Raw genomic sequence first — 26757 nt, forward strand, 5'->3', positions numbered from 1 at the left:
TTTGATAGAATATAAAGTTAGAAATAAACAGAAATTATCATTTAACAAAACGATTAAAAGTCTACAGGAACAAAGCAGGCTTAATTATTTTAACATTGGATTAATATTCTAACGCGCAAGCGCGGGGTCTGGCTTCCTTGGATGTGGAAACAAACACAGTGTTTTTAACACCCGCTTGAGAATTTTAACGTGCACATTTTGTGAATTATCGACATCCATCATTGTGTTGATGAAAAATCTGCAATGATTTTGTTTTCTAAACTTCATACTATATAAACTAACTCGCTGACAGTCAGATGAAAGAAATACAATATGCAATTTACGTGAACCTTGTAAATGTGATGTCATGGTGAACTTACTATACTAATGGATACCCACTGTAGTCACACACTTGACTTTGTCCCAGCTTCATCCAAATGTCATATAATAAGGTATATATTGTAGAGATTTCATTATACATTATATGCTTTTCACTTTTACACCTAATAAGGTTTAGCACAACGTAAGGAACACGTGTGCTAATATTGTGTAGATGATCGTGGTATGCAAGAGGCATCCTAGATATTTAAATCAAATTTGTATAGTGTCCTAATATTCCGTGAAACCAGACGTTCATACTGAACATGAAAATTTAATCCATGAATAGTGTGCATCGAAATTTAAGAAGACATACCTCTCTCTCTCTCTCTCTCTCTCTCTCTCTCTCTTCAAAATGGAATATCAGAAGATGTAGAATTAAATGATTACCTCAAATGACTGTCGGGATGATCCAATTTTATCTATTTCTTCTTTAATTTGATTTTTCAACTGTTTTGAAGATTCAAGAAGTTCTGTTAGCCTTCCCTGTTGAGCATTAAAATAGTTCGGTGAATCTGCAATCCAGTCATGCAAAAGCGTATTCATCGTATAGCAACATCTAAAACCTAAATATGAAGTCAAATTTTCTTCCAAATGAAATCATTCGTCTTTGTTAAGCATTTATCTGAACATTTCTTGTGTTTTCCCAAGGTTTTGGACAAACTAAGTCATACTGTGTTCAAGACGTGTGCGAACTATTTACGGTGTATGCCTCTCTTCAGTTTTTATCTCAAGTTTCATCTGTGTGCCAGTCTGCCTGTGTGATTACTTGTAGAGCAAACCATTTGTCAAGAATTTAAGACATGTATTTTTTTAGTTGCTACACTGAAGACGACATACTTCGAGTAACTGATATCCTATCGTGGAATTCAACAAGTACTAACACATACATTCTTATCAATAATAATAATAATAGCTTCGTCTTCAGGAGAGAAAGAGTGAAAGAAAGGATTATTAATGGCATTTCATATCAAGATCAATGATTTAAATCAAGATCTCCCCATAGTGCACAGTGTACATGAAAAGGACAATACTGTCGGTCACCTTGGTCAGTGCTTGTAGTAAGCTCTCCCATCGTGAATAAAATGTCTGCAAGACAAAACAAAACCTTGTCGGTACAAAAGCAACTGTCTCCGATATATGGGACGACTTGCAAAGATAAGTACGAGTTTGACAATAACAAGATTAAAATCCCTGGAACTTCAACATTCAGACCGACCATACCATATGGCATAGTACTGGTCGACAAATACAGAAAACTGGCTAATATTGTGAAAATAGCTGTACAACTGAACTCCCGTCTCGAATGCAAGGTACGAGACAAAGAAACAAATTGCAATTCTCGTACCAAAGAATTGAAGGGGTATGGGATCAAAGACATCGTTACCCATGAAGTAGTTGGAGCAATAGCCAACAAATTCAGAGACATCCTGAGCAAGATAGAAATAGCACCAAAAAACACACCTACCCCTGGAAGCGGCACTTTTTGAGAAATGAAAAATACCACGCAAATTTCTTGAGATCTAAGGTCACAGGAAAAGGACCGACATCTAGAGAAGAAGTGTTGCGTCTGCGCATTGCACAAGTAACAGACTCGATATGGGTCACATCTAGTCACAAGCGTTTGCATATTTGTATGTAGATAGATTACCGCCATAAATATACGTTTTCTTCTTGCTGAGCATTGTTTTGCTGTTACTTTTATGTAGTGGTTTTTTTTTTAAAGAAATGAATGCTCTTCTACAAGAAAAGAATTATGAATAAACCACTCTACTCTGTTGGCTAGTAGTTCCACGTTATTCTTATTCATGATTTTTTTATTTTGTTGCAACGTCATTGTTTTAAACTGACCAGATCAAATTACACATTTGGTCATGATTACAGCTGAGAAAGTGAAACTCTTCTCAATGCATAAAGTGGTAAATCTACCCGGCATTTTACATCGCTCTCTGTCTGTCTGTATGTCTTTCTCTCTCTCTCTCTCTCTCTCTCTCTCTCTCTCTCTCTCTCTTCTCTCTCGTGTTTGCATATTGTGGTCTTTCGATATACAAAGCGTATATAATCAAGAACACGTATAAACAAGAAGGTCCCTAGGTTTAACATGGAAATGGTATTATACGACCAAAAGTGGTCATGACGTCAAACATGTATATAGTATCAACAGTGGTTATATGGTCAAAAGTGTTTATAGGGTTAAACGGGAGTGGTAATGTTAAAATTATGTCATCAACAGTGTAAAAGAAACACACTTTTACAATCGACCACCCAGTTTTGTATACATTATCCGTATGCACCACACATAGAATCTAGCACCAGTTTTTACACCCACCTACCATCCAACAAAAGGGTAGGAAGTGTTTATACAAACATACTATCACACAAGAGGAGGAAAGATGTAAAAGAAGGGGGATGAAACACACACACACTTTCACACAAACATTCTATCACATACCAGTAAGGGTAAGGAAGTATTAATAGACACACTACAACACCCTTACAAAACAAACACATTCTATCACCAGAGAAGGGTTAAAGTTGATTATAAAATGCAGGTGTCAACAACATCGACATAAGCAAACACACGTAAACGCAAACACATAAAATACTGAATTGACTGATAAAAAAAGAGATCGGACTGGCCCTGACAAGGGCCATTGGGATTTGTTGTCACCAAGCTTCCTTAGTGACCACAGCACGTAACAGGTCGGGCACCAAAAACTGCAGATCCTTTCAACCACAATGTCTTTGTTGATACCAGAAACATTAAACTATGCTTATTGGCGTCCTTCGCACAGTCTTCCTTCTCCTCCAGCATCAGATCTGGATGGCGCAATCGTCGCATCCTATCTAGGATACTCATTAAATTTTTGGCTGAGGCGTTCAAATTCCATCTCACTCCTCTGAAGTCCCATTTTTTTTCGTTCTGCCCAAGCCGCCTTTATATTGATAACTTCCTTCTCTATCTCTTCTCTCATAAGCTGTTTTTAAAGAGGTCATCTCTCTCTTCAGTTGAAGCTTGTGGGGATAGACCTCTAATTCTTCCACCCAATCTAGTAGGTGCTGCAATACTTTTCCACGCAAAGTGTAATTTGATTCTTGTAATCCCATATTATTGAATCTAGTCGATTCAGCCTTTCTTTTCATAAAGTCAGTGATGTCGTCTTCCTGAGGAGGTAATCAATAGGAATCAAAATATTACACACTTTCATTGTTGGTAAAGCAGATGACTACCCAATGGGTTCCTGCTCGATGATTATCGTCTCGATTGTTGAGAGAGACTTGAGCGCCTTCAAGTTTGCGATAAGCGAGGTGATCTTTAGCACCCACAACAGGATTCCAACACGCTGTGTACGAACTGTGAGTCATAAGTTGATGAATTTCCAGGTATCCATTCTTTCTTTTTTCTTTTGTTCACAAGTAATAATAGGTCATCAATTCACATTTAACGTTTTCCTTGAAAACTTCTGCCAGGTAAATCGGTGAACCACGGGTAGTCTCTAAAAGCTATTTCAAGAGAGCTCCATGCGTATTGTCTCCAGAGATGTCAATGAAGGTAGGGAATGATCATGCAAGTTTTATATACCACTTCTCAAAATCTCTTCTGAGATGATAGTCCGTGCTTCTTTAAGATACTCTTCTAACCTTCTTCTTGACGCATCATCGTACATTTGTTTTGTTCCGCAATTGTACGGTACTCGATCAGTACACTCTTGCGAGGTTTACCTAGGACTGATCGTTAAAAATAGCGATAATTGTTTCGACCAACGAAGAAAGTGTTTTCACCTTCGTTGTTATTGAGGGCTTGCATATGATGAACGAATTATACCAAAGCAACTTCCCAGCTAACCTCGTGATCCATTTGTAGGGATGGAGGTAATTTGGCCTTGAAACAACATAAGGTACTGTTGGGAAAGACATCCATAGAACTGTCCCTCGGTAAAGTTAAACAAAATTGGTTATTCATGGTTCGATGGTTCAGGTCTCTAAGGTGTCCAAGGAGAGTGATTTTCAAAATGTCCCAAATCAGGTTGCTTTTCTTGTTCTTAAACAATAGAACCCCGAGAAGGAGAGGTAGGATCAAAACTAGTTGGATATACGTTCAAACACACTTTCACTTCTTAAAGTAGGCGTTTGGCCACTCTACGTGTTCTTCGATAGAGTATGTTTTCGATACCGTACACGACATTTTTGTTTGTGGTCACTAGTTGTAACACAAAAAATACATTTTAGCACTACAAAATTCATGCCTTCTGATTTATAATCACATCCACCTATTTGTCATGTGATACGAAGCAATTTGGTTGTCCAGTTAGGTAATAAGTTTTATTAATTGTGCGATTGGTTCATCTGATGCGAACCCAATCTCCAGTCTTCAATGTTTGTTTCCTTGGGTGGTGAGTGACATTCAAAAGAATCAATCAAACAACACCACTTCGTTTCAATGGTCACTTCTTCGGGTGCACATCCGATGTTACGATGGTACGATTGATTGTAAACTTTGACGAGATGTGATAAGACTTCGATGTAGTTAAAAGTGTGTTGGTGTGTAAAAAGTTCAAAAGGTTTTTGAAATCAGTCCACAACTCTGGATTCGCTTTAGGATTGGAAGTGGTGAAAAAATGAATCTGTCTTTTTCCAATTCTTTCTGAAAAGCGTAGTTCAGAAATTCGGTGTTTTTGTCTATTTGCCATTGTAAAGGGTGACGACCACTTTGTTTCAATTCAGTTTCAAAGCTCTTATTAACTCCAAACTTGTTTTAGAAGTCAAAGGACTACCTAAGCTGACTTTGAAAACACGTAGATGACACGAAACAAATATTTGTACCTACGAGTGCACGCTGACAAATGTTAGACATCTGCTAAACCTGCTTGCCATTGATGATTGATGCCAGCCACTACTCTTTGACTTCTGGAAACGTTTCCTCAAATGGGTGTGTCCAATGTGTACGTTGATTCTTCTGGTAACCATTGTTGCACATCAGTTAAACGTACATGTTAAGGTTTTGTTTTAGCAGCTCGATAAATATCTGAACTCCTTAGTAACCAGCAGCATGTGTAGGATTTTGATAAATGCTAGCTGCACGTGTTTCCATGATTAGGCTGCAACTCAAAAAATTACCCACAGTTTGATATTGCTCTTAGAATTGTGTGGTATTGCTCTTTACGAGGAATTACCTGTCCAGTGAGCAAAAGGAATAGCAGTTGGTTATAGGGTAGTGCGTATTTTTTATGTTTGATTTTACTTCTGTCTTCTATGCTTTCTATTTCTTTTGCTGAAGAATGTGTCGACATCATCTTTTTCACCTTCATTTTTCTCGTCTGGAAGTAAGAGAGGTTGTCAACAAGGAGGCTGCACTCTGACTTTGTATTAGAGAAGACGCAGTTTAAAACACTACTCTGGTGTCTTATTATTATCATTATTTCATCCTTGTGTCTGTGTCTGTCTTAATGACCTTGGTTTTGTTTTTCCTGATCGTCTTGAAATCTATCAGAGTAGATTTCGCTGTCTCTATAACGTTTTCTTGCGAACAGAAGAAGACGTTGGAATATTTGACGGTACCGTTGCGGGTTTCCGTTTCTTACAAATCGGTTCAATCCACCAACGACTGTAATTCTTGTGTAACTATAATACATACAAAATAATACATAGGTAATATTTCCCAATGATTGTGGATTACGTATTCAGATCATGAATACAATAAACATTTTTATTTTAGTCTTAGTATAGAACATTGGTGAAGTAGAAGGCTATATCATCTTGTAAATCCTCAATGTTCTATTCGTTGTTAGTACTATCCATCGTATTTGTATGGAATTAAAGTAAGCTTTCGTCCTTCCATAACATCCAAAGGTATAATTGTGCTGTCTTCCCAGAAATGGATCTCTTTGTCATCTTTTTTCTACTTATCTCATGACTCATCCCCAAAGTGGTAAAGCAATCGTCTGTAACAGAAGATCAACTACTTTTAACAAATTTCTTATCAGCATTGGTAGAAATCCTCCTCGTTGAGCCATTATTTTGTTCTTTTGACTGATGGGGATTTTCATATTTTTGGCGAAGAACGTTCCAATATTTTCTAAACGTTTTTGTTCTGTATCTTGGACAAAGGTACCGTTCTAAACATTCAAACATTCACACACGGTATCGACAATTTGGTTGGGTGTGTTTTGAATACTTTGTTTTCAGATAGGAAGATTGAATTTAATTAGCACTGAGAAAACATCTCAGTGTTTAGCTAAACAAGGCGGGAGTCCATTTCTTTTACCTTGTCTGGGGGAACTTGTATCCTGGGACCACGAGGATGGTGGTGAACATTCTGTGGTGATATCTTTTGTTTCTGATCAAAGCAGTGAATTGAATCGTATCACTCACTTCTTTTTTATAGTGAAATTCAATTCAGTTGATTGTAGGCACGTCGTATTAATTTCATTGTGAGCAGACCAGACGATAATGTGTATCCAACGGACTAAAACATGAATTTTTGTTTGAACAAATCCAGTCAACTTTTTAACACCCCTGTTATGTTCTGCAATTTTTCTTTAGGTGTGGCCTACTTTTTAGCTGCAAAACAGTCATTAAAGAAAAAGACGTCATCGATGCATGAGAAAGAGACGTTCCGCTAGAAATGTGTTTCCATTTTTCATCAAATTGGGTAAAAAGGGTTTTAAAATAAGTTTGGCAAGCAGCATCGTGAAAAATGAAATAGAAGTAGACGTGGCAGAAGTAGACACCGACAGACTTGGGTTTCTGGCGCATTTTCATATTTTGGATGCATCATTTTGTTTTTCAAAATCCACAATTTGGTCACAAAAGGGCCTATTTACTTTCCTGGACAAACGCACGACTTTGAGTTATTGGTTCGAATAAGATGTCCGCATGTAGAATACAGTCCCAATCCTTTGCTAGCCCTCTAATGTTGTTGGTCAACTTGCTATGGTATATATTAAATAACTTTGGTTAGTAACTGCATCGGCCCTTTTCAGTGTGCGCAGCGTTTTCTGGTTCTGTGATTGTATTGCAGTATGTTAAAGATTATAAACCAGATGGATTAGTTTTCCATGTATAATTAATGTTGGGTGCAAGTGAGGTTTTCAGAGTCAATTTAATGATAACACCCAAGCTGTTTTAACTTATTTATAAAGAAGTGCGAAATAAATTATTACAAAATTGAATGCAAGTGTATGCAGGTGGACTATTAACAAATCATTTGTGGTATTGTTAACAAAATTAATTACAACACCTTTTGACAAAAAAGGAAAATTTAGTAGAATTTCAAATATAGTGAATGTGGACAAAAAACAAATGATTGGTAAAGGTAGAAAATGCACATCTCCATCAATTATACTGTTACAACTCTATGGTCTAAACTAAGTAACGTAAAGACGCGAAACCAACCAGTATAGTAAAATGAGCAAATAATTTAAGTCTATAAGTTACAAAGTGAAACTTTAAAAGGAAATTACAGTAGTGTCAATTAAATCGCAAATAATCCTCAATGTTCTTTTACAAGTCCAAATGTAATAGAATGTTCCAAACGAATTATAAGAATCTTAATGTGCTTATGTACCAATAGTCATGATTTATCACAATGACATAATCCAGGTGTCTTTGAATGAGTCCTCAGCATTCCCAAAGCAACGTTATAGTCTTAAAGTCAAAGAGAACTTTGTAATTCCAATGGATAATTTAAATCAATAATTCCTCTTACGTTATAACTGAACACAACTAAAAGTGATTCCAGATGGACTAGTAATAAAATAGGAATGAATAATTTTGTTGATCAGAACCTATCAAAAAACCCGAAGCCACAATAAAATGACCAGGATGTAGGTCACATTTTGCTTATACATGATTCTAAATTTTGTAAATGAGGCTAAACTCAACTATCAGTAAACAACTTAGTTATAACTTACAAACAAGACGAAAGTCAAGTACACAATATAATTTCCAGGGGAAAAACAAAGGTACTGAACTCAAATCCAAGTACACATGTTGTTTACAAATGATCATTCTCTTTAAGTATAATCTTCAATCATGGACAAAGGTTAGCTATGCAAGTCATTGTTTACAAATGTCCGTTACGATCTGTAATTGTGGACAAAAGTTAAACATGTTATAACACTATTATCTTTTATTAATTTAACGCAAACATTATACGTTTCAAACATCAAAAGTGTGATGCTCTACAATAAAGCGGTCAACGTGTCGGCCTAACTGAAGATACGTGCGATGGACACTCTCTGAACGAATATTACATATGACCATGTGGGAGACAAAGAGTATAGCGTCCAGCATGGTAGGATAAAAGACTGAGAATATATTGTAACCTTAAGGTTTGATGTCACAAAGGGTATGTGTTGTATTTAGTTCAAATTTTTAAGTTAGGTTAATAATATTTTAAGCAAAGAGTCTGCTAGCTTTTAGAATGTTTGCTCAATTAAACAAAAAATGGTCTTTTGATATTAGGGACGTTTAGGCTTAGAGGGAAACAGTGGAATTATTAACTAATAAACGTTCGAACTTGAATTTGATCTCATGCAGACTAAAGCAAAGAATCTTGGTGCAAAACTCAGAACACTTTAGTACTGATTATGCTAAAATTCGTAATTATTCGTAATTATTCGTAATGTTGCGAAATACTATCTACTACTGACAACGAGTGCACGCTCTTTTCGTACTGTGCTTTAAACAGTCAGAAGATCGAAACGTTGAACTACAAAATCAGCAACAGTCCGACCAGATATAATGAAGCAGATGAACAACAGACGGTACAAAGCATGGACAATCACTGTCACAACTGCTATTCGTGACTCTATTAATTCACCTGATCAAAGCACCGAGACAGAATAAGACACGATACCAACCCAGAACAAGCTCACACATATGAATTACCTGCTGTGTATGTTCGATCTGAATCTCTACGCCCAGAATGAGACTGATATAGATTCATATGGTCTTGACCGAAAGAACTGTTACAGTCGACGTCCAAATGGAATTTGTAATCGAGAAGTGAACAACTCTTAACATTGAGATCGTCCAAAAAGAATCAGATATTAAAATAAATTGGACACGATGTAAACTGCAAATGCTGATGATTTCTTGAGGCAGATGGCATGGAGCATGAAAAGTAAGTACTGGGCTTTAAGCTAAAAGGAGGTAACAGAGTTATAGCCGTCCATACCATATACAGATGACATCGTACATTGGACGTAAGAAACATAAGACACAGCCACTATCAGTTTATAAGTTTACCAAAGGTACCTGTTTAAGAGCTTACAAAATTAAATCTAATTAGCCAATTCATGTTACAATTAACTGCAATCCGTCAAAACTGACTTGTATATCACCTAGCATAGAAGTTATACAAACGACCACTGCATATCATGCGCTTGACACTTAATAGCACTGTCATGCCAATCAATCTGGTCTAGGGACTCTTCTCTTTACCTATGACCAACAGGCTGGCCACCAGCTGATGGCTGGTGTCAGTGAATGCATACGTTTGTGGGAGACAAAGATTACAAGGTCTCATATGTCAGGATAAACTAATGACAATATATCTTAACTTTAAGTTTTTATATCTCAAAAACTATTTGTGGTATTGCAGTTCAAATGGAACAGATGCGCAGTACTGGTACAACAGAAAGAATAAACCATGGAGACACTCACTATCACCGGTTCCACTAACACGAGAGTTGAGGCAGCATACGGCAGGATACCAATCCAGAAATTTGTTTCACAAAAATAAATGACCCGCTCATGGGCAATCTGAAGCTATATGCGCAGAATGAGTCTCATATACGTGACATCAAAATGGACAATTGGGAAGTGCACAACTCTTAACATTAAGTGTGTGAATAAAAAAACAGAGAGAACTCAAATTGTGCAGGATGAAAACGGCTTAGGATTTTGTAAGACAGACGGAATGAAATAACGCAAGATGTAGCAAAATCGAAAACTATATCAATGTTTGGTGATAAAGAAAGAACTGAAGTTTGAAAAATGTCATCGTATATTAAAAACCTTAAACGTAAGATACATCCGCTATGAAATAGAGATGTAAGTACACCCTAAATAAGTATGATGACATTGACTCATGCCATATATATTTAATTTATATTGTGTGCCTGACCTTTGTCCGTGACTGAAGGTCCAGTCTGGTCTACCTGAATAGTATCATGTTCTATTCAGATGTTTACTTGAATTTCAGTTCACGACCATACATGAGTATGGCCTTAAAATGTTCCGGAAGAAAACTTGTTGAAATATTTGATGGAGTTTTCTGTTAGAAATTACCCATAACCAATGCATGTCGTTGTGTTATAGGTCAGGTGACAGTCAGTACATAAAAGGACCTGGTAAACAATTATTAATTTCTATTTGAATATTAGTCTTTGAGAACGGTTGATCAGAGTTTATAACTGTGTTCAGTTATAATTTGAAAGGAATTAATATTTATTTAAAATTTATCATTGGAATTACAAAGTGCTCACTGACCTTTTGGACGAAAATACTACTTGGGATTATTGAGGACTCATTCAAAGACATTCTGTATTATATTATTGTACTACATCAAGACTACTGGTGCATCATTGCATTCAACATTATTGGACTTCATTAGGAAGATTCTATACTTTTGCAATTGTGCTAGAACATTTTGGATTATTTGGAATCTAATTCACAATAATGTAAAAGTCTTTTGAATTTTCACTTTGTATTCTAGAAAAATAAATTTTGTTTGTCAACCATGCAGTCGAAAACACTCGATACAAATTCGTTTATAGAAACGAATGTTTTGAAGCAACAAACAAGTTATCCTGGGAATAATGTTTTCCTTTGTGAATTGTTTTATATAGTACAATCACATAAGTTAAGACAGCAACGTTACGCCCGAGTCCATACAGGAAACATTCCAAGTATAATTATGAACATTATACCATAGAATATTGGTATGATTTTCTGTTGTCTGCAACAAAATAAAGTGATCGTTGCAAAGAATCCAAAATTGTAGCTATAGGCTACGTGCTCAGATTCCTGGAAGGAAGTACAACCAAAAATGTCCTCCGAGGAATGAGAATGAGGCATGTGAATGAGAGGAATAATAATAATAATAATAACTGCTGCGAACATTGAACCAAGTTGTATCCACCGTCCCAGACGACGTTTATAGATTCTGGGTCAATAAATTTTTAAATAGTCATGATAGTTGAACAGTTCATTTACAAGATTGCATGACATAAGGCAATATTATTGCACAGATGACGAAACTTTGCAGTCTTCATAATCAAAGGACTAGGAAAAATTTCCATTAAGTCGTCAACTATAGATCAATAATCTGCATCTGAATGGTATTAAATCTGCTCCCAATAATGAATGTAGAAATGGTATATCCCCTCACGAGGAGAAAAGACCACCCACAAAAAGAGAAGAAAGTATATAAACTAAAGTCAATTGGACAAAGTACTAACTGCCAACGATAAGATTGTACCTCCAAACTGCAGGGAAAAAAAACAAAGAGATTATGCTAGATAAGAAAAACTCTGATTTAGTTCCCCACTCATGGATCTTGCGGGTTCTATAGCTGGCTGGGAGAATCAGAAACACAAACATAGCCGTTTCTACCAGAATAATGGGAATGAATTAAGGGCAATTCGTTCGATGATGTCGTAATGAAATGGAATTATGCTCCAAGCCGATTTACTGTTTCGTGATCTCAATGGTTCCACATTCAAGAGTGATAACACATCATAAGCAAAAAAGTATCCTAAGAAAAACTTTCAAAACGTGAATATATGGGGCGAAAAGAAAAATAAATCCGAAACGTGCATGCAGTCAAAACTGTTGCAAATATAATCTCTCATATCCAAATGGAATATTGCACGGCTCAAAGCATCTAGCGTGGCCAAATATAGAAAATAGAAGGCATCATGCTAACAGACAACCACATATCAAAATAACAAGGTGAAGATCTAAATTACAAATACTAAAGATTATTTGATGCAGACGGTATAAATTATTACAAATTAAACAGAGTAAAATCAGAAAAGAGCACCTTCAAAAATAGAGACAGTATTATGGTCAAAGAAAAATTGTTTCAACACCCTCGCATGGAAAAATAAACATGGAGTCTCCAGCTTGACTGGGAGAAAAATGGACTAGAAGATATCGATAGGAAAGCCAGAAAGCTACTATCAATTCGTAGAATAGCCAATATCAATAGTCTGCATCTACCAAAGAATGTATATAGTAGAAAGCGGCTTGGTAAGCGTGGCAGTCTGTGGAGGCAGAAAAATTAGCCTAGTTGAGTATATGAAGGACAGTGATGAAGAATATCTAGAACCATGGTTTACTCAAGGAGAATGAACTTAAACAGGATTATCAACAAAGAGGGCACGATTTACAGAACACCTAAATATACAGAAAATGATTTACATTCGAATATTATAAGGGACAAAAACAAAACGTGTCTCTTTTGTGCACAATGTCAAAGAGTAATGTTGAGGCATACTATCACCTGCGTGTAGCAAGCTCTCCAAGTCTTAGAACAAAAATCGGTATAACAGACCAGCTTTATCAGAAAACTGGCAGCTGTCAAAGAAATCTGGGCTTGAGTGTGAGACCAAGTGGTGCAATTACAAATCAGACAAAAATGGTCGAGAAACATTAGCCAAAATAATCAGGCAAGTTTTCAACATGCAGATATAGAACTGGTAGACGAGAAGAATACCCTGAATAGGCAAGTCGTAAGTAAGAAAAAAGAAAATAAATATCAAATAATGTTACTTGGCTACAAATCGATGTCATTGTGGTTTGGAGCGTCAAACGTTATCCCGCACGAATTTGAAGACAGCCAACAACAAGTAGGAATAAACACTTTGGCCCAGCGGTCCTTTGGAGCTTAGGACACAGAAGTGTCCCGATCCATGGTAATAACAAATTAGCCACAAATACCACGAAGATAAATATATTATTAATAAGAAAAATAACAACAACAACAACACGAACACGTAGAACAAGAAGAATAACAAGAAGAAGCAGCAAATGATAATGATGATGATGACAATGACGATTGCAATATGATGATCCTGATGATGGTTGTGGTGATGCTTATGGTAATGTAAATGGCAAATGTTTATGATGAATTAGTGTGAATTCTGCTTACTTTCCTTGCGGTAAATACATCCTTCGTTGTCTTAACTGCATGTCCAGAATGTAAACTGAGGAAACAATCTGAACAAATCATCACATCGCATTCTTCGCAAAACATGTCGAGAGACATTTTGTGGTTGCTGCATAAGGTAGACAACATCTTTTTGTGACCTTCTATGATGTTAGCAAGGCCAAAATTCTTGGGTAATCCATTCACTCCTTTTTCATCCAATTTAACATTTTTCCGACAGGATGGACAGGAAACACTCTGCCTGGTGTCTGCTATTCGTGAAATACAGTTCAAACAAAAAGAATGCCCACATGGTAAGCTTCGTGGATCATTATATACCAAGTAACACACAGGGCATAAAACTGCATCTTCGTCGGAATCCATTGCTTACCCGTTATAGTTTATTCCTAAAAAAAATAAAACATTTTTCATATTGTTATCCAGTTCATTTTGTTGCATAATTCAATTGTTGTATTATTTATCGTACGATAGGTACAGAGGGCAGATCATGTCATATTCATGCGATATTGCTTCCTTTCTTCATTATATTAATACAGTTGTGTTTCCGATTTGTCCACGTAACTGTCGAAGGTCAGTTGGTTGCTCCAAGGCATGTTGCATGTGCCCGAGGCAATGCCGGGGATTTATGCAACCAGACGTAGGCCAAGACGACTGATATAAAACCTATAACAAGACCAATATACAAACACCCTCTTAGCGATATTTGTATTAATAGACATAACGTAATGCTTCAAGGCCAACATTCCTTTTTTATATGACTACAGGATTCAAGCATTATATGACTTGTGTAATGCATTTAAAATAGCCGAAATCATAAAATGGCTTGGCAGGCTTTCTCCTATGCTTTGTACATAACCTAGCCTGCTCTATCTAAAAGTACTTCTTGTTTAAGACAAGGCAAAAATGTAAAAGACTATTTTGCCATTACTTTAACTTACTTGATGATATGTTCATTGGTTTTGTGCTGTTAGACCAAAAGCCTGTAGTTCTGTTCAGATATATATTTAGTTGTTTCTTATGAATGGTTTGCATTAACTGGTTTGTTTTCCAAAGTTTCATAGTGAACATAAATAGTTATATAACATTAATAGTTCAAACCGAATGTTCACCTTTTTTATAATTCAGTGCTACTTATTAAAAAGATGGCAAAGATTGAGCAGTGAATACATTGTTGTGATATTTCATTTAAATGATCCCTAATTTATACCATGTGTCTTGCAACATTTGGAATGTGCGTGACACCTATCTGTTATTATTTCTAAACAATGCAAAAAAATGAAATTTGAATTCTTAGGAATAACATCGTGGAGATGGTAAATTAATGGATTTAATGAGTAAATGTTTACAAAATCTTGCAGAACTTCGTTAACGTTCTATTGTACTTATACTTTATTATTTTATTTTAGTTTTTGTTTTGTTTTTTGTTATTTGTTGCTGCTCAGTATGGATTGCTGCAATAGCATAATGCACTTTTTATTTAAAGCGTAAATCTTGCTGATATTGTCCATTAATAATCGTTACAAATTGGAGTATGCCTATATTAAATATAGCATATTGAAAAGTAAACTTGGCAACCTGGAAGAAAGAAGTAATGATGGATCAGTAGCTCTTACGACAACTATTGTGTACATATTTGAATGTGTTTTACTACAACCATCTGAGGTCACAGTTTCTTATATCAGCTTAGTTTTAAGAATCAGCATTAAAACAACTTACTTTATATGCCTTTAAAGAAACTGTAAAATATTAACATGATAGCCCACAAAATATTGATAGTGATGGCAGATACACATTTACCATATAGCGAAAAAGCTAGTGCTCATAGTAATTAACCCATGACTCCCGTTATTGTAACTAGGAGCTGTTACACGCCCTGAAACCGCTTCACCAGTAAGATTTTAAAATAACTAACGGACAGGTATACGCTAAAGTCCACAACCTGTGACAAGCGAAAATAAAGAATTGAACATAGCACACTTATCCGAGAAAGTTATTACAACTACAAACTATTACACACAAGAAAAAGAGACATCTGGAGACCAAACGAAATTAACCCATGCTGATGACATTAAAAAGGTCTGCTATAATGGTCTAAATGCTGTGAATACATATTGTCCAATATTGCCTCCAGGAAAGACAAGCCAAACTAAACAAAAGTTAAGGTTTTCCCTGCGAGGCATAAATAACGAATAAACGGAAGTCTCATCGGATACGTTGTTGTATCTTATGGAATAGCAATATGGAGCCACGAACTTTTAAATGGCCACAGAATGTAGGGTTGTACTTTCTTCGGTGATTAGCAATTTATCAAATATAGGATTTGATGCAGAAATGTTATGTAGGGTACTAAAATGTACCGTTGTATGAGCACATATGCTTATGCACCAAATTGCAAGAACCGATGAGTAGCTGACATCATATCAATCAGTAGTAGCAACAGTGCCTGCATACACCAATATAATGTGTGGTTGATTCATTATATCCATGATTCATATGTATGCCCCACCTTTCCTTACCCAGTAGACCTCTAAAGGCCTAAGTTGTTAGAACGTCTGCCTCGGATGCGGGTTCGAACCCCGGCCGTGTCATACCAAAGACTTTTAAAAATGGTACTAGTAGATGAATCAGCAACAAGAGGTTAGTGTTAGGTCTGGTTGGCCTGATTTCAGGATAATGTGACTGGGTGGGTCATGATTCCATTTGCTTGTGGTATGATTCCTCAGTGCTAGACATCACTACAAACTGCCACAATGCAGACAACGTAGCTACATGACTGGAAAATTGTTACCTACGTTCAAATCCAAATCACACGCTCACATCTTACCATGTGCAGTAAAGGTACGTTGTTTCCGATTTGGCATGTATTTATTATTATTATGGTCAGTGGACAAAAGGAAAAAGTGAACACGAACGGCAGATGTCCTAAAACGAAGGGGTGATGATGCAAAATGGTGTCATAAGCTACAATGCATTAACTACTGAAGTTCCTATTTTAGTGTTAGCAAACACACCTTAAGAAAAGAGACACGATCAGTTTTATCATTTGGATTCAATAAATAGTTCTTTCAAGTTTAAAATCTCAGGACGTTTTAAAATGATTTTAGAAAACAGGACGAAGGTATGAATTCACTAAATATTGTCAACATGAAAATGAACACATTAACAAAAGCAAAACGAAGCCAAAGAACCCGAGGATTGTTTTTTCTTCACAGTACTGCTCTGTATATTTAATTTATTTTGTGTATCTGACTTTTACCATGATTGTAATTTACGGTTATGAAAATGAAGTTTTTGCCTACCAGAGTTTTGATATGATTTCATTAAGTAAACAAGATGTTTATTTGAATTTGACTTTACGAGTTAATCTTTTTCTTTTCCTTAGGAAATCTATTACGATGCAGGTCAAGTAAGTTTGTATATAGAGAGAGTTGGTAAGCGAATATCCATTGATATTTAATATAAGTCTTTGGAATTCAATGATCATAGATTATATATGTGTTCAGATATAATTTGAGATAAACTATTTATTTAAATGTTTCATTGAAATTACAAAGTGCTCATTGACATTTTGTACTAAAACATTACCTTTTAATTATTAAGAACTCATCAAAGACATTCTGGATTATGTCATTGTTTTACATCTGGACATTCGAGACTGTTGGTGTTCATTCCGAAGATTCTGTGCTCACAGACTTGATATATAACATTTAGGATTAGTTGGGATTTAATTCACAGTACTATATAATATACCTTTCTCAGACTTAGTTTTAAACAACAAACGAAGAAAACGAAATCATGAATTCATTGAACTGAGCTGTCTTTATTTCTGCACTATATATGTTGACTAAAACATTTTAATTTCTTTTTACCGACCTATAGTAGTATGGTGTGGCACTTTAGGGACAAGGTGGAAATCATATTTTAAACGGGGTTTGTGGATTATTGGGTCTAAAAGGGAATATAACATCACGCCGCCATATTGAAATTTATATGGAGAAAAGATGTTATGTTTAAACAATCGTTCATAGGTTTCAAATGATGAGTCTGGCTGAAATGAAATGTAGCATTGTAACATGCTAGGTTTATTTGGAAGAAAATGTAACATACAAACAGTATGGTTCTGGCTGGCCGGAAATGTGATATGTGGGTCGTTCTGGCCTATAACTGAACAAAAATAGCTTCGACATGGTGTTCTCTGGTCTATAAAAAATAAATGTTACGTCAAAACTACACCTAATATTTAACATGACTTACAGAATGACCAACATTCGATCAGTTCCTGGACACATATGTTAGGATCCAAAAGGAGTATACAAATTATTAGAATTTTAATCACTTATAGATAGAATATACCCCTCTCTATCCCCCTACTGGCCTATAATCCCCTTAAAGTAAATCATATAACCACTCCACCAAGTTCATACCCTCCTTTTCAATCAAAACCATCATTCCCTTACGATCCTCATAATATTTATAATTTTACGTTCAACTGAAACAAGAGAGAAAATAAAGACTAGAGACCAGAAGAAACGTAGACATACGCTTTAAGACAGAGAATTGACTGATTTTTTTTGCATTCCAAAACACAAGCATATATCTCATCACATGAATGATCTGTAGCCTTTAGTATGTCGGAGCAACTGAAAAGCTACACCAAAGGATCAACCTTCATAGATCCGATTGGATGAGAAAGAAACTATTCAGAAACATTGTCGAAGAACCCCAACTGCAGTTCCCAAACCAGAAAAGAAAAGGAATCTTGAAACCAAGCGGTTTAAATCAAGAAGACTAGAAAACGACAAACATGTACAAATAAAATTATATTTTGCAGCCGACACATTTTCTTTTAAATATTTCTCCAACTTTGGTTAATAGCTTATGACTACAATAACAATGAAATATCCGGGATATAATTTGCGCTAACATAAATTTACATAAAATAACAAATGTTGTTATGGCTCATCAACTTCTAGGTCAATACAAATATTTTCCAGTATCAGCAGCCAGCTGAAAAAACTAGTTGAAACACAATAAAGTTAAAAGGTTTAATTCCTGTAGAAACAGCTAAGTAAAGTTTTGCGAGCAAAACCGTTTTTCTGTTTTATTTGCTTGTCTTGTCTATGTTTTGCTTTGTTCATGAAAAAGACTCATTAAAGAGTCGAAAGTGCCCATCAGGCTAGTTAGAGACTAGTTTGCACTGTTCGTTGTCAGTTTATTGCACACACACACACACACACACACACACACACACACACACACATATATATATATATATTAATCCTGTATTTAGGTTCTAGAGTGGCGAATTTTAGAATTTTGATTGTCGCAAATTTGCTCATTACAACACTCTGACCGTGGTATTGGCAGAAAGATGTATTTCAAACATAATGAGTATCAAGTCGAAGAAATTTTCATTTACCAGTTTCGTACAGATTTTTATTTTACCAGTTTCGTACAGATTTTTCATTTACCAGTTTCGTACAGATTTTTCATTTACCAGTTTCGTACAGATGTTATAATTTTGCAAACCTTATCACTGACCGTCTGTAGTGTAGTCTAAAAGGTGAATATGTATGGGGGAGAGGGACAGAATGTAATCACTAAAACTGTCTGTACGTCTGTACGTGTTACTATCAGCAATTTGTACTTAAAGCCTACTATCAAGTCAAACATATTCTTATTTTGGAAGCCCAGTGTTATTGTGCTTCATTGTCGATTCTACTCAGAATGTTTGGCATGTGCAAGATTTGGTTCTAATTTGTGATACAATTCTGCTAGTATACACTGATACGACTGCAATGGTAAAAGTGACATTATCAACTAACCTATGGGCTACTTTGGCAGTAAGTGTCATGTTTGTTCTCGCTACACTGTGTGCAACTGCAGCAGTAAAAGTTAGTTCAGCACCAAACTGCATGCTGCTGCAACAGTAAAATCAATATCTTTACTGCGACGGTTCAGGATTGTCCTGCGCGATGAGACCATGACAAAACAACTATGAGATATCAACCTCACAGTTATATAATGACAGTCGTAAGTGGACGTACCACGCCAGTGCGTGAGGTTCGCGCGAGAAAACCGATTTACATAGCATATTACGGAATTAGCCTTGGCAAAGTTCGTGGATTGTTTACAGACGCACCAAACATTCTCGTGGTCTTGTCTTTGCGCGCTGCACCGTTCGCTAAACAGGTTGAAATGCGATTCGTTGATCGCATAAGACACGTTGCTAAGGATCGTTTAAGAACTCTGGGATTGCGAGCTGTTCGATCGATTCAAGACTGAGTAAATTGATTCATAACTTGAGCACCGCGGGTAGAGCCATGGTGATTACAATGACAAAGACAACTTCTGTTAAGTAAAATCATCGATGTAGCTGCTCAGCAACATATGGCAGATTCGGCAATTACAAAATTTAACAATGGTAAGTAAACTACGGTTGTGGACGGGACGACAACAAGTATCAGACGAAACCAGTACTGTGTACGTGGAAACTAAAGTTATACCCCATTCAGGACTTAACATGGATGCATGGAGTTCGTAGATCGCAGCACGAAATATTTATTTCAGTATTATTCGTACTCGGCTAGGGTCACAAATCAATTAAAAATAGAAATACAAGTGCATGAAACATCTAGATGTTTTCTTTCATGTGAAGCCTTCTTGTAAATTGGCCGAAAACTTAAACAGATCTGCAATAATGATTATGTACCAATGTCAATGTTGTATTTGTTAATAATGGCATCATGGCGTTGTTTAGCAAGACAAGTTATTCCATTGATGGAAAGGGAACCGAATTCATTCTTGACAATGCTGATATTGCAGGACGATTATCGGACTATACGAATACATGGATGATTATGCGAGATCTGCTGGTGCATCAATGATGTTCCAGAAGAGCTCATCCGATAATGCAGATTACCTCCCGTATTAGGCGACATCAAGTACATGTCAAAGCGACAAAAAATTGCAGATTTAGAAGTCGTCGTCACAAGACTTAACAGTAATTTAACCCTTGGATTTTTACATCGTTAATTAGAGCGTGAGCGAAACTCATTGTGTTTTTTGTTACAATTCCACAGTTACAGGAGGATATGATTCGTCACGGATTTTCGCGGCTAAACACACAGCCATGTTACACCGTAAGACTACCGTGAAGAATGCAATCTGACATACTCACGGAATTGCTGTTGGCAAGTTGAGTCGACAATATTAACAAGGTGGATTGCTGTGCTAATCAGCTCACTAGCCACAGGATCACGTTTGTTATCGTTCATGGAGTCTGGAACCGCGTATGGAGCACCCAAGACGAGCTATTCCAGGAAAGTTTAAATAGCAAATAAGTATGTTCTTAGCGCACCAAAACATGTCTATAGCGTTTCAAAATATATAGAGATATAAAGAAAATAATAGTGCCATGATATTTGAAAAACGATGAGTGTCTGAGTTTCCTTTGCGTTGAAAAGTCATCCAAAACACTCCGAAGAAACATTAATTAACTTCATTGTCAATTTAGACACAAGTGCATAGCACAATCCATGGGCCATATGGTTAAAAAATGTAAACTTCTTAGGCCATACATGATATATATTATATTAATTATACTTTAGCTATAGAACTTACTTTTATAGGAGCGCATGACACAAACAAATGACCCACGGGCAACATTTTGCCTGCGGACCTGTAGTTGGACCAATCTGGTCTAGAAATTCCAATATTATAATCTAAGGAATACTTATTCGTGTCAGTTCCCAATGATAAGTCACTTTAAACATTTTTCTGTTTCGAGCTCGTTTAATATTAGTAAGGACAAAATAAGAAAGAAGCATGGATTAATTATTGTGGATAGTGCATTATTAACCGTCTTTGGCGTTTGCTTTTCACTCAGTAATCGTTCTATCTCGTCGTTATCATCAGTGTATTTCAGTGCAGTCTTGGTCATCTGCGTATGAAGAGATACCACATGATAAAGATCACCGCACGGCAGAACGAATTGGGTTCAATACACTTCCCACGTCACTCTGAAATAGCCACACCAACACTGGATCGGTATTACTGATCTTATGAACATAATCAAATTAGTCTCAACCTCCGATAAAATCGGATGCGAGCACTCTCTTCTCCCGGGGAAATATCGTTATGCTCGATGTCCATGCATGAGCATTATGATCGACGGTCACTATCTATCTGAGCACCTCTTGATTGCTATTGAGCGGCATACAAGATCTCGTCAGTTATTGTTCTGACCTCGATTGGAAATTTCAATCGTTTCTCCGATTCTGCGGTGTCCATGATCGAGGTTCCACCTGATCGTACTCCAACCCCCCACTGGTTTATCTTCAGACGCCGCAGATCTGTAAATCCCTTCCCTAGTAACGCATTTGTAAAGCGTTGCATAACTCTTTGAGCAACACAGTTCAGTTCCATTGTCGCCTTCTCCTCGGGCAAGGATAAAAAAAGTACTCATCGGCGATAGCGCATTAATATCTGGCTTATTTAACAGATAAAACCCATAAACAACCGCATACACCGGATATGCTCTATTGTAGTATAGTTTGTCAATGCCAGTTAACATTCCTGGTCTAAAAATTTTATCTAACACGGCAACACCAGTGTGGTTTCGTGATTCACGAACAGGATCACGTTTATCACGGATAATGCAGGGTACGTTATTGTCGCTGCCACCATCGTCATTATCGACGTTAAAGTCGATAGCCGCAACAATAAATTTTATTCTGAGAAAATAACTTTGTTCACCAGGATCCACATGATTAATGATTGTCTTTGCTAGTTGGTCATTCATGGTGGCATTGCTGAAGATATTACTGTGTTTTACTTTGAATGTTGACCTGACATGCATTAAATTAGAGAAAAGAAAGAAGAAATTATTTAATAAGGGTCTTTAGTAAACCACGTGTATTTATTTTGTGTTGCTGTCAGATTAACATACTGGAAGCATATCTGCAAGTTCAAAATATAGTCACCAGTCCGAATTTTAAATTCTTCGTAGGTAACAATATCAATCACCACATTCAGTAAAATGTTTCCAATATACTTTTAAAGCGCTTACTGGACATAGTCTAGAAACATAATTCAATAATGGCTATCTCTACACGCTTTTTTTATTCGTGTTAAGTTTCAACTATACAGCAGGATATATGAGAAACTTATTTAAGTACGTATAAAGGCATCGTATAACATCATTTTGTTGAATAACAGCCATGATTTTGTTTCTCAAATGATTATAATTAGTTCAAGCAAGTACGATTCACCTTCAGTGGGAGAAAAAATCTTTAAGACAAACATGATTAATTATTTCATAAACAACGTCCTTTATTATAAGCTTAAGTGTGAATTATTGAAAATTATTTTGTTATTTTATATATATATCTTTCATTTATTGTTTCTACATTTGAAAATGATGTTTACATGCAATTTTGATAAGATACCAGTCTATAAAACCTAATTTGTTATATTCTTTTCAACCTGTGTCTAATTGATAAATCAAGCAGGACTTATATGTAACCATATCTTCCATTTCTCTAATTATTGCTTTCTATTTTAGAAAAAAATGGTTCAATATCTTCAAAAATAAAAAAATACAACCAAGCCAAAAATTATAAATAAATCCTGGCTAATTTATTTATATTAGAATTTGACGCTAAACTCGTTTAAACAATTTAAGATGACAATATCTATTCGTCAGATTAACATGCTTGATTTTTATTCTAACGTGATTCTTTGAATTTTTTAAATACCATTTTTATATGCTCCATTTATTTTTAGGGAGGTAATATTTGCTTGAACGGTACATAATATCTATTTTAAGACTACTTTTTCCACTGTTCATTTTTGTTTTAATTTTGTTAGATTACCAATTAAGTTAATCCAAACTTAAGAACAGGGGTACACAACGCAAGGTCCGACGATATATTTTATGTGGCCCAAGGAATGCATTCTTACTTTACTCATATGTATTTATATTGTATCACCGACATGACTATATAGTAGCTCCTCATGCTAAGTTCCAACCAATGCCAATTCTGGTCATTGTAAACATATTTGTGCACCCTCCTTTAGGCTTAGTTTAGACCACAAGGTATCCTACACTATAATCAAGCCTAAGAGATTCAAAAACATTTTTGTTCTGAATTTCATAGTAAGGAAAAAGATTTTCTCTCTGAATGTAATGTACCTGTATTTTCAAGTTTGGATGGTGTAAAAGTATGGTCTAATTTTTCACCAGTTCTCTGAAAATATTACATACCGGAAAATAAAACGTTTATATATCACCCATGTGCATCATTGAAATATATTCATATATTCTCCCATGTTTGTCAAAAGAATGAATATTGCATTTGACGTTTAATGAGCATGACATTGTAAATGATAGCTCGCTTGAGCGAATCTAGTATAAAATGTTAAATATGAGACATTTGTGTGTGTATGTATCTATAATAACCGACTTTATATATATATATATAACCGACCCACCAACAGTTGGTCAAAGTTTTAGTGTAAGAAATGGATATTGTGTCGAAGCGTGCATTGTGTCGAAGCGTGCATTGTGTCGAAGCGTGCATTGTGTCGAAGCATGCATTGTGTCGAAAAACAATAATTGAACTTAATGTTTCACTATCGTTTTCTCTTCTTTTCTCCTTTTTCTGTCGGATGGGCACCGAGTGGCCGGGTGGTCTAAAGCGCTCTCCGTTACAGATGACTGCCATCTCACCTCCGTCTGCGTGGGTTCGAGTCTCAGATTCAGCCAATGTGGATATGTGAGAAATCGTGCCTGTAGCTTCTCTTGGGTCTATGGTTCTTTCCGGGGTTTTCCCGAGTTCTTCCTCCAACATTAATACTGGCCGCCATGTATAGCCTATCGTGTGCTGAAAAATGGCGTTAAACCCTACAACAACAACATTTTCTGTCGGACATAGTTTGTTTAGAAACAATCCCACTGGCCTGAAAAATAATAATCAACTCTCTTTCTAATAGGCGAGCCTCAAATATTCTAAAATGTTCCTTTCAATGTTGAGGGGACTATATCTGACTAGTGTAAAATATTACATTATGTTGAAAGCTCAATTTTTGCGTTAGCTTAGGTGAAAATATGTTTGTATCTTTGTTTAATTTTGCTCATAAAAATTCATTTATATTTATTCTTAAAGCATTTTTAAGATAAACGCTTTCCAAATGTCCCAATATCGCACGTATATCCCTTTTAGCTCCCCCTAACGGGTCAAATACAGTTGAGGTAGAGCAAAGATGGCGTGGTCTCGATTCCGATTCACAATTTATTTTTTATAATTATGACAAGTTATTACGTATATTACTTCCCTTTTATTAAAGAAGCGTGACCTTTTTATTTACAGACTTGTGTAATAATGTACTCTTCATTGTATCAACTGACCATTTTCCATTTATCGTAATTGTAAAAATGTATCAACAAACCGAGACAAAACCGTTCCCTCTCTGGGAAGGGGATGAATGGAGATTGTGCTCCGTATGTATGTAATCTTTATCTTTAGATGTCCCCATTATAAAAGTGCCAGACACATAGTACTCTGTACGCCCTAATTGCCCAGTTATATTTTACATTTATGATTTTGGTAGTGGCTACATATACGGTACATGTAGTAGTCCTACAACGTAAGACGTGGACCCTGATATTTATAAATTGTTGAAACATGCAATTTGCATACCGTCTGCTTCTTCCTAAACAATTTGTATGTAGCAAAATGCAGATTTCGCATAATTTGAATACAACTTAAATTACAAATAGGTTTTCAGTACCTTTAGGTAGTCTCTAGTTGTTTTCAGCAGCAGTCAGTACTTGCTGACCTATAAAAGAAAGAGAGAAAAAAACATGTAGAAGGGATAAACATCAGCAATTTAAAAGATTGTTAATTCATAACACATACATCGTACGAGACTAAGAATTAAAATAAGATATTATCTGATACAAAGAATATTTGAAAGCCATTTTGAATACTACCTGCAACATTTTAACAAGGAAAATGATCGATCTTGAAGCTTACGTATTATAGAACTATTCTAGTGTATCCATTATTTTCCCCGTTTCGCTCAAAATGCATGTATATATTCAAGCGTGTGTATGGTACAAAATCCAAAAGGAAGTTAAACAAATTAAAATCTCTTTAAAGCGGAATTTCGCGCTAAGTGGTCGGCAAGATTGAATAAAGCGATACGATTAACAAATAAGGTCCTCTCAGCTTTAACCGTAGCAAATAGACTTACCACTTTTGAATACATCAGATTCTCATACATACATCAGTATTAATTTTTCATTACGCCTTTATTTAAATTTGATGCAAGTATTCGTACTAAACTGATTCTTGTTATTTTTTTAAATAGTCGTAATTAGATCTTTTTTTATATTTTCAGTGATCAATTGTGGAAACTGTAAAACATCTCAACAAGACAAGCTTACCAACGGACACATGTAAATATTTACAAAATTTTAACACATATTTAAGCAAGTCATTTAAGTATACGTGAAATATGAACTAAGCGAGCAAAGTTCATAAATGACATACAGACACATACAGACCAGCAAGCAGATATACAAAAAGAGTCAAAGAGATTATATTAAGTAGCAAAGTGTCTGTTTTGCCCCTCTGGCCCCATTTCGATACCAGTCGTAGGCTATTCCCCTCCCGTCTCAAAGTTTCTTAGCCCATATGCGACCCATGCATGTTTAGCAATTTAATCAATCACGCATGTGACCACTCATGTGTATGTGGTGGTGGCGGGGAGAGGTAGAGTCTACGATGGATGTCAGTGACCAAATAACTCGAAAGAGACAAAACAGCAATTTATTACTGCTGTTTTTGGATGTGTATGCATACGGTACCGATCAATAATACTGCCAGGCCAACACAATAAGTTAGTGTCGAATCAGCCAGCAGTTTATATTAATAAATCAGGCTTCTGCATTAAGGTTATTTTGTTTTTATCCGACTTTTACTTTTTGTAAATCCGCGCTGTTTCTTATTTGTGCTCGTAACTGTCTGTGATTTTCCATTTCTGCCAGCACTGTTTCAAACTCAGCCGCACTGATTATTTTCTCATTGTTTGCAAATGAATACAGTTTACTGATCGTATTGAGACTGCTCTGTGCCACTGCAAACAATTATGATTAGACACGAATCCGTGAATGCAATCGTATAGAAATTAATTTGTTATCACCACCAGAGACA

General features: G+C 35.9%; 1 protein-coding gene across 1 annotated transcript in view; it reads right to left on the reverse strand.

Annotated features, from left to right (window-relative positions):
• The window catches only part of LOC149774359 (uncharacterized), a 46074-nt gene extending 32258 nt beyond the window's left edge, over positions 1 to 13816 (reverse strand). Inside the window, exons 1-2 of the mRNA XM_089945380.1 lie at positions 13520 to 13816; positions 748 to 843 (exon numbers count right to left, since the gene is read on the reverse strand). Coding sequence (XP_089801506.1) covers positions 748 to 843; positions 13520 to 13666 — 243 coding nt within the window. The 5' untranslated portion in view covers positions 13667 to 13816. The remainder of the gene's footprint in view (positions 1 to 747; positions 844 to 13519) is intronic.
• Between the last annotated feature and the right edge of the window lie 12941 nt (positions 13817 to 26757).

This window comes from Sinohyriopsis cumingii, unplaced genomic scaffold, assembly GCF_028554795.1.
Source record: "Sinohyriopsis cumingii isolate HCF-2022 unplaced genomic scaffold, ASM2855479v2 utg000309l, whole genome shotgun sequence".
Taxonomy (NCBI): domain Eukaryota; kingdom Metazoa; phylum Mollusca; class Bivalvia; order Unionida; family Unionidae; genus Sinohyriopsis; species Sinohyriopsis cumingii.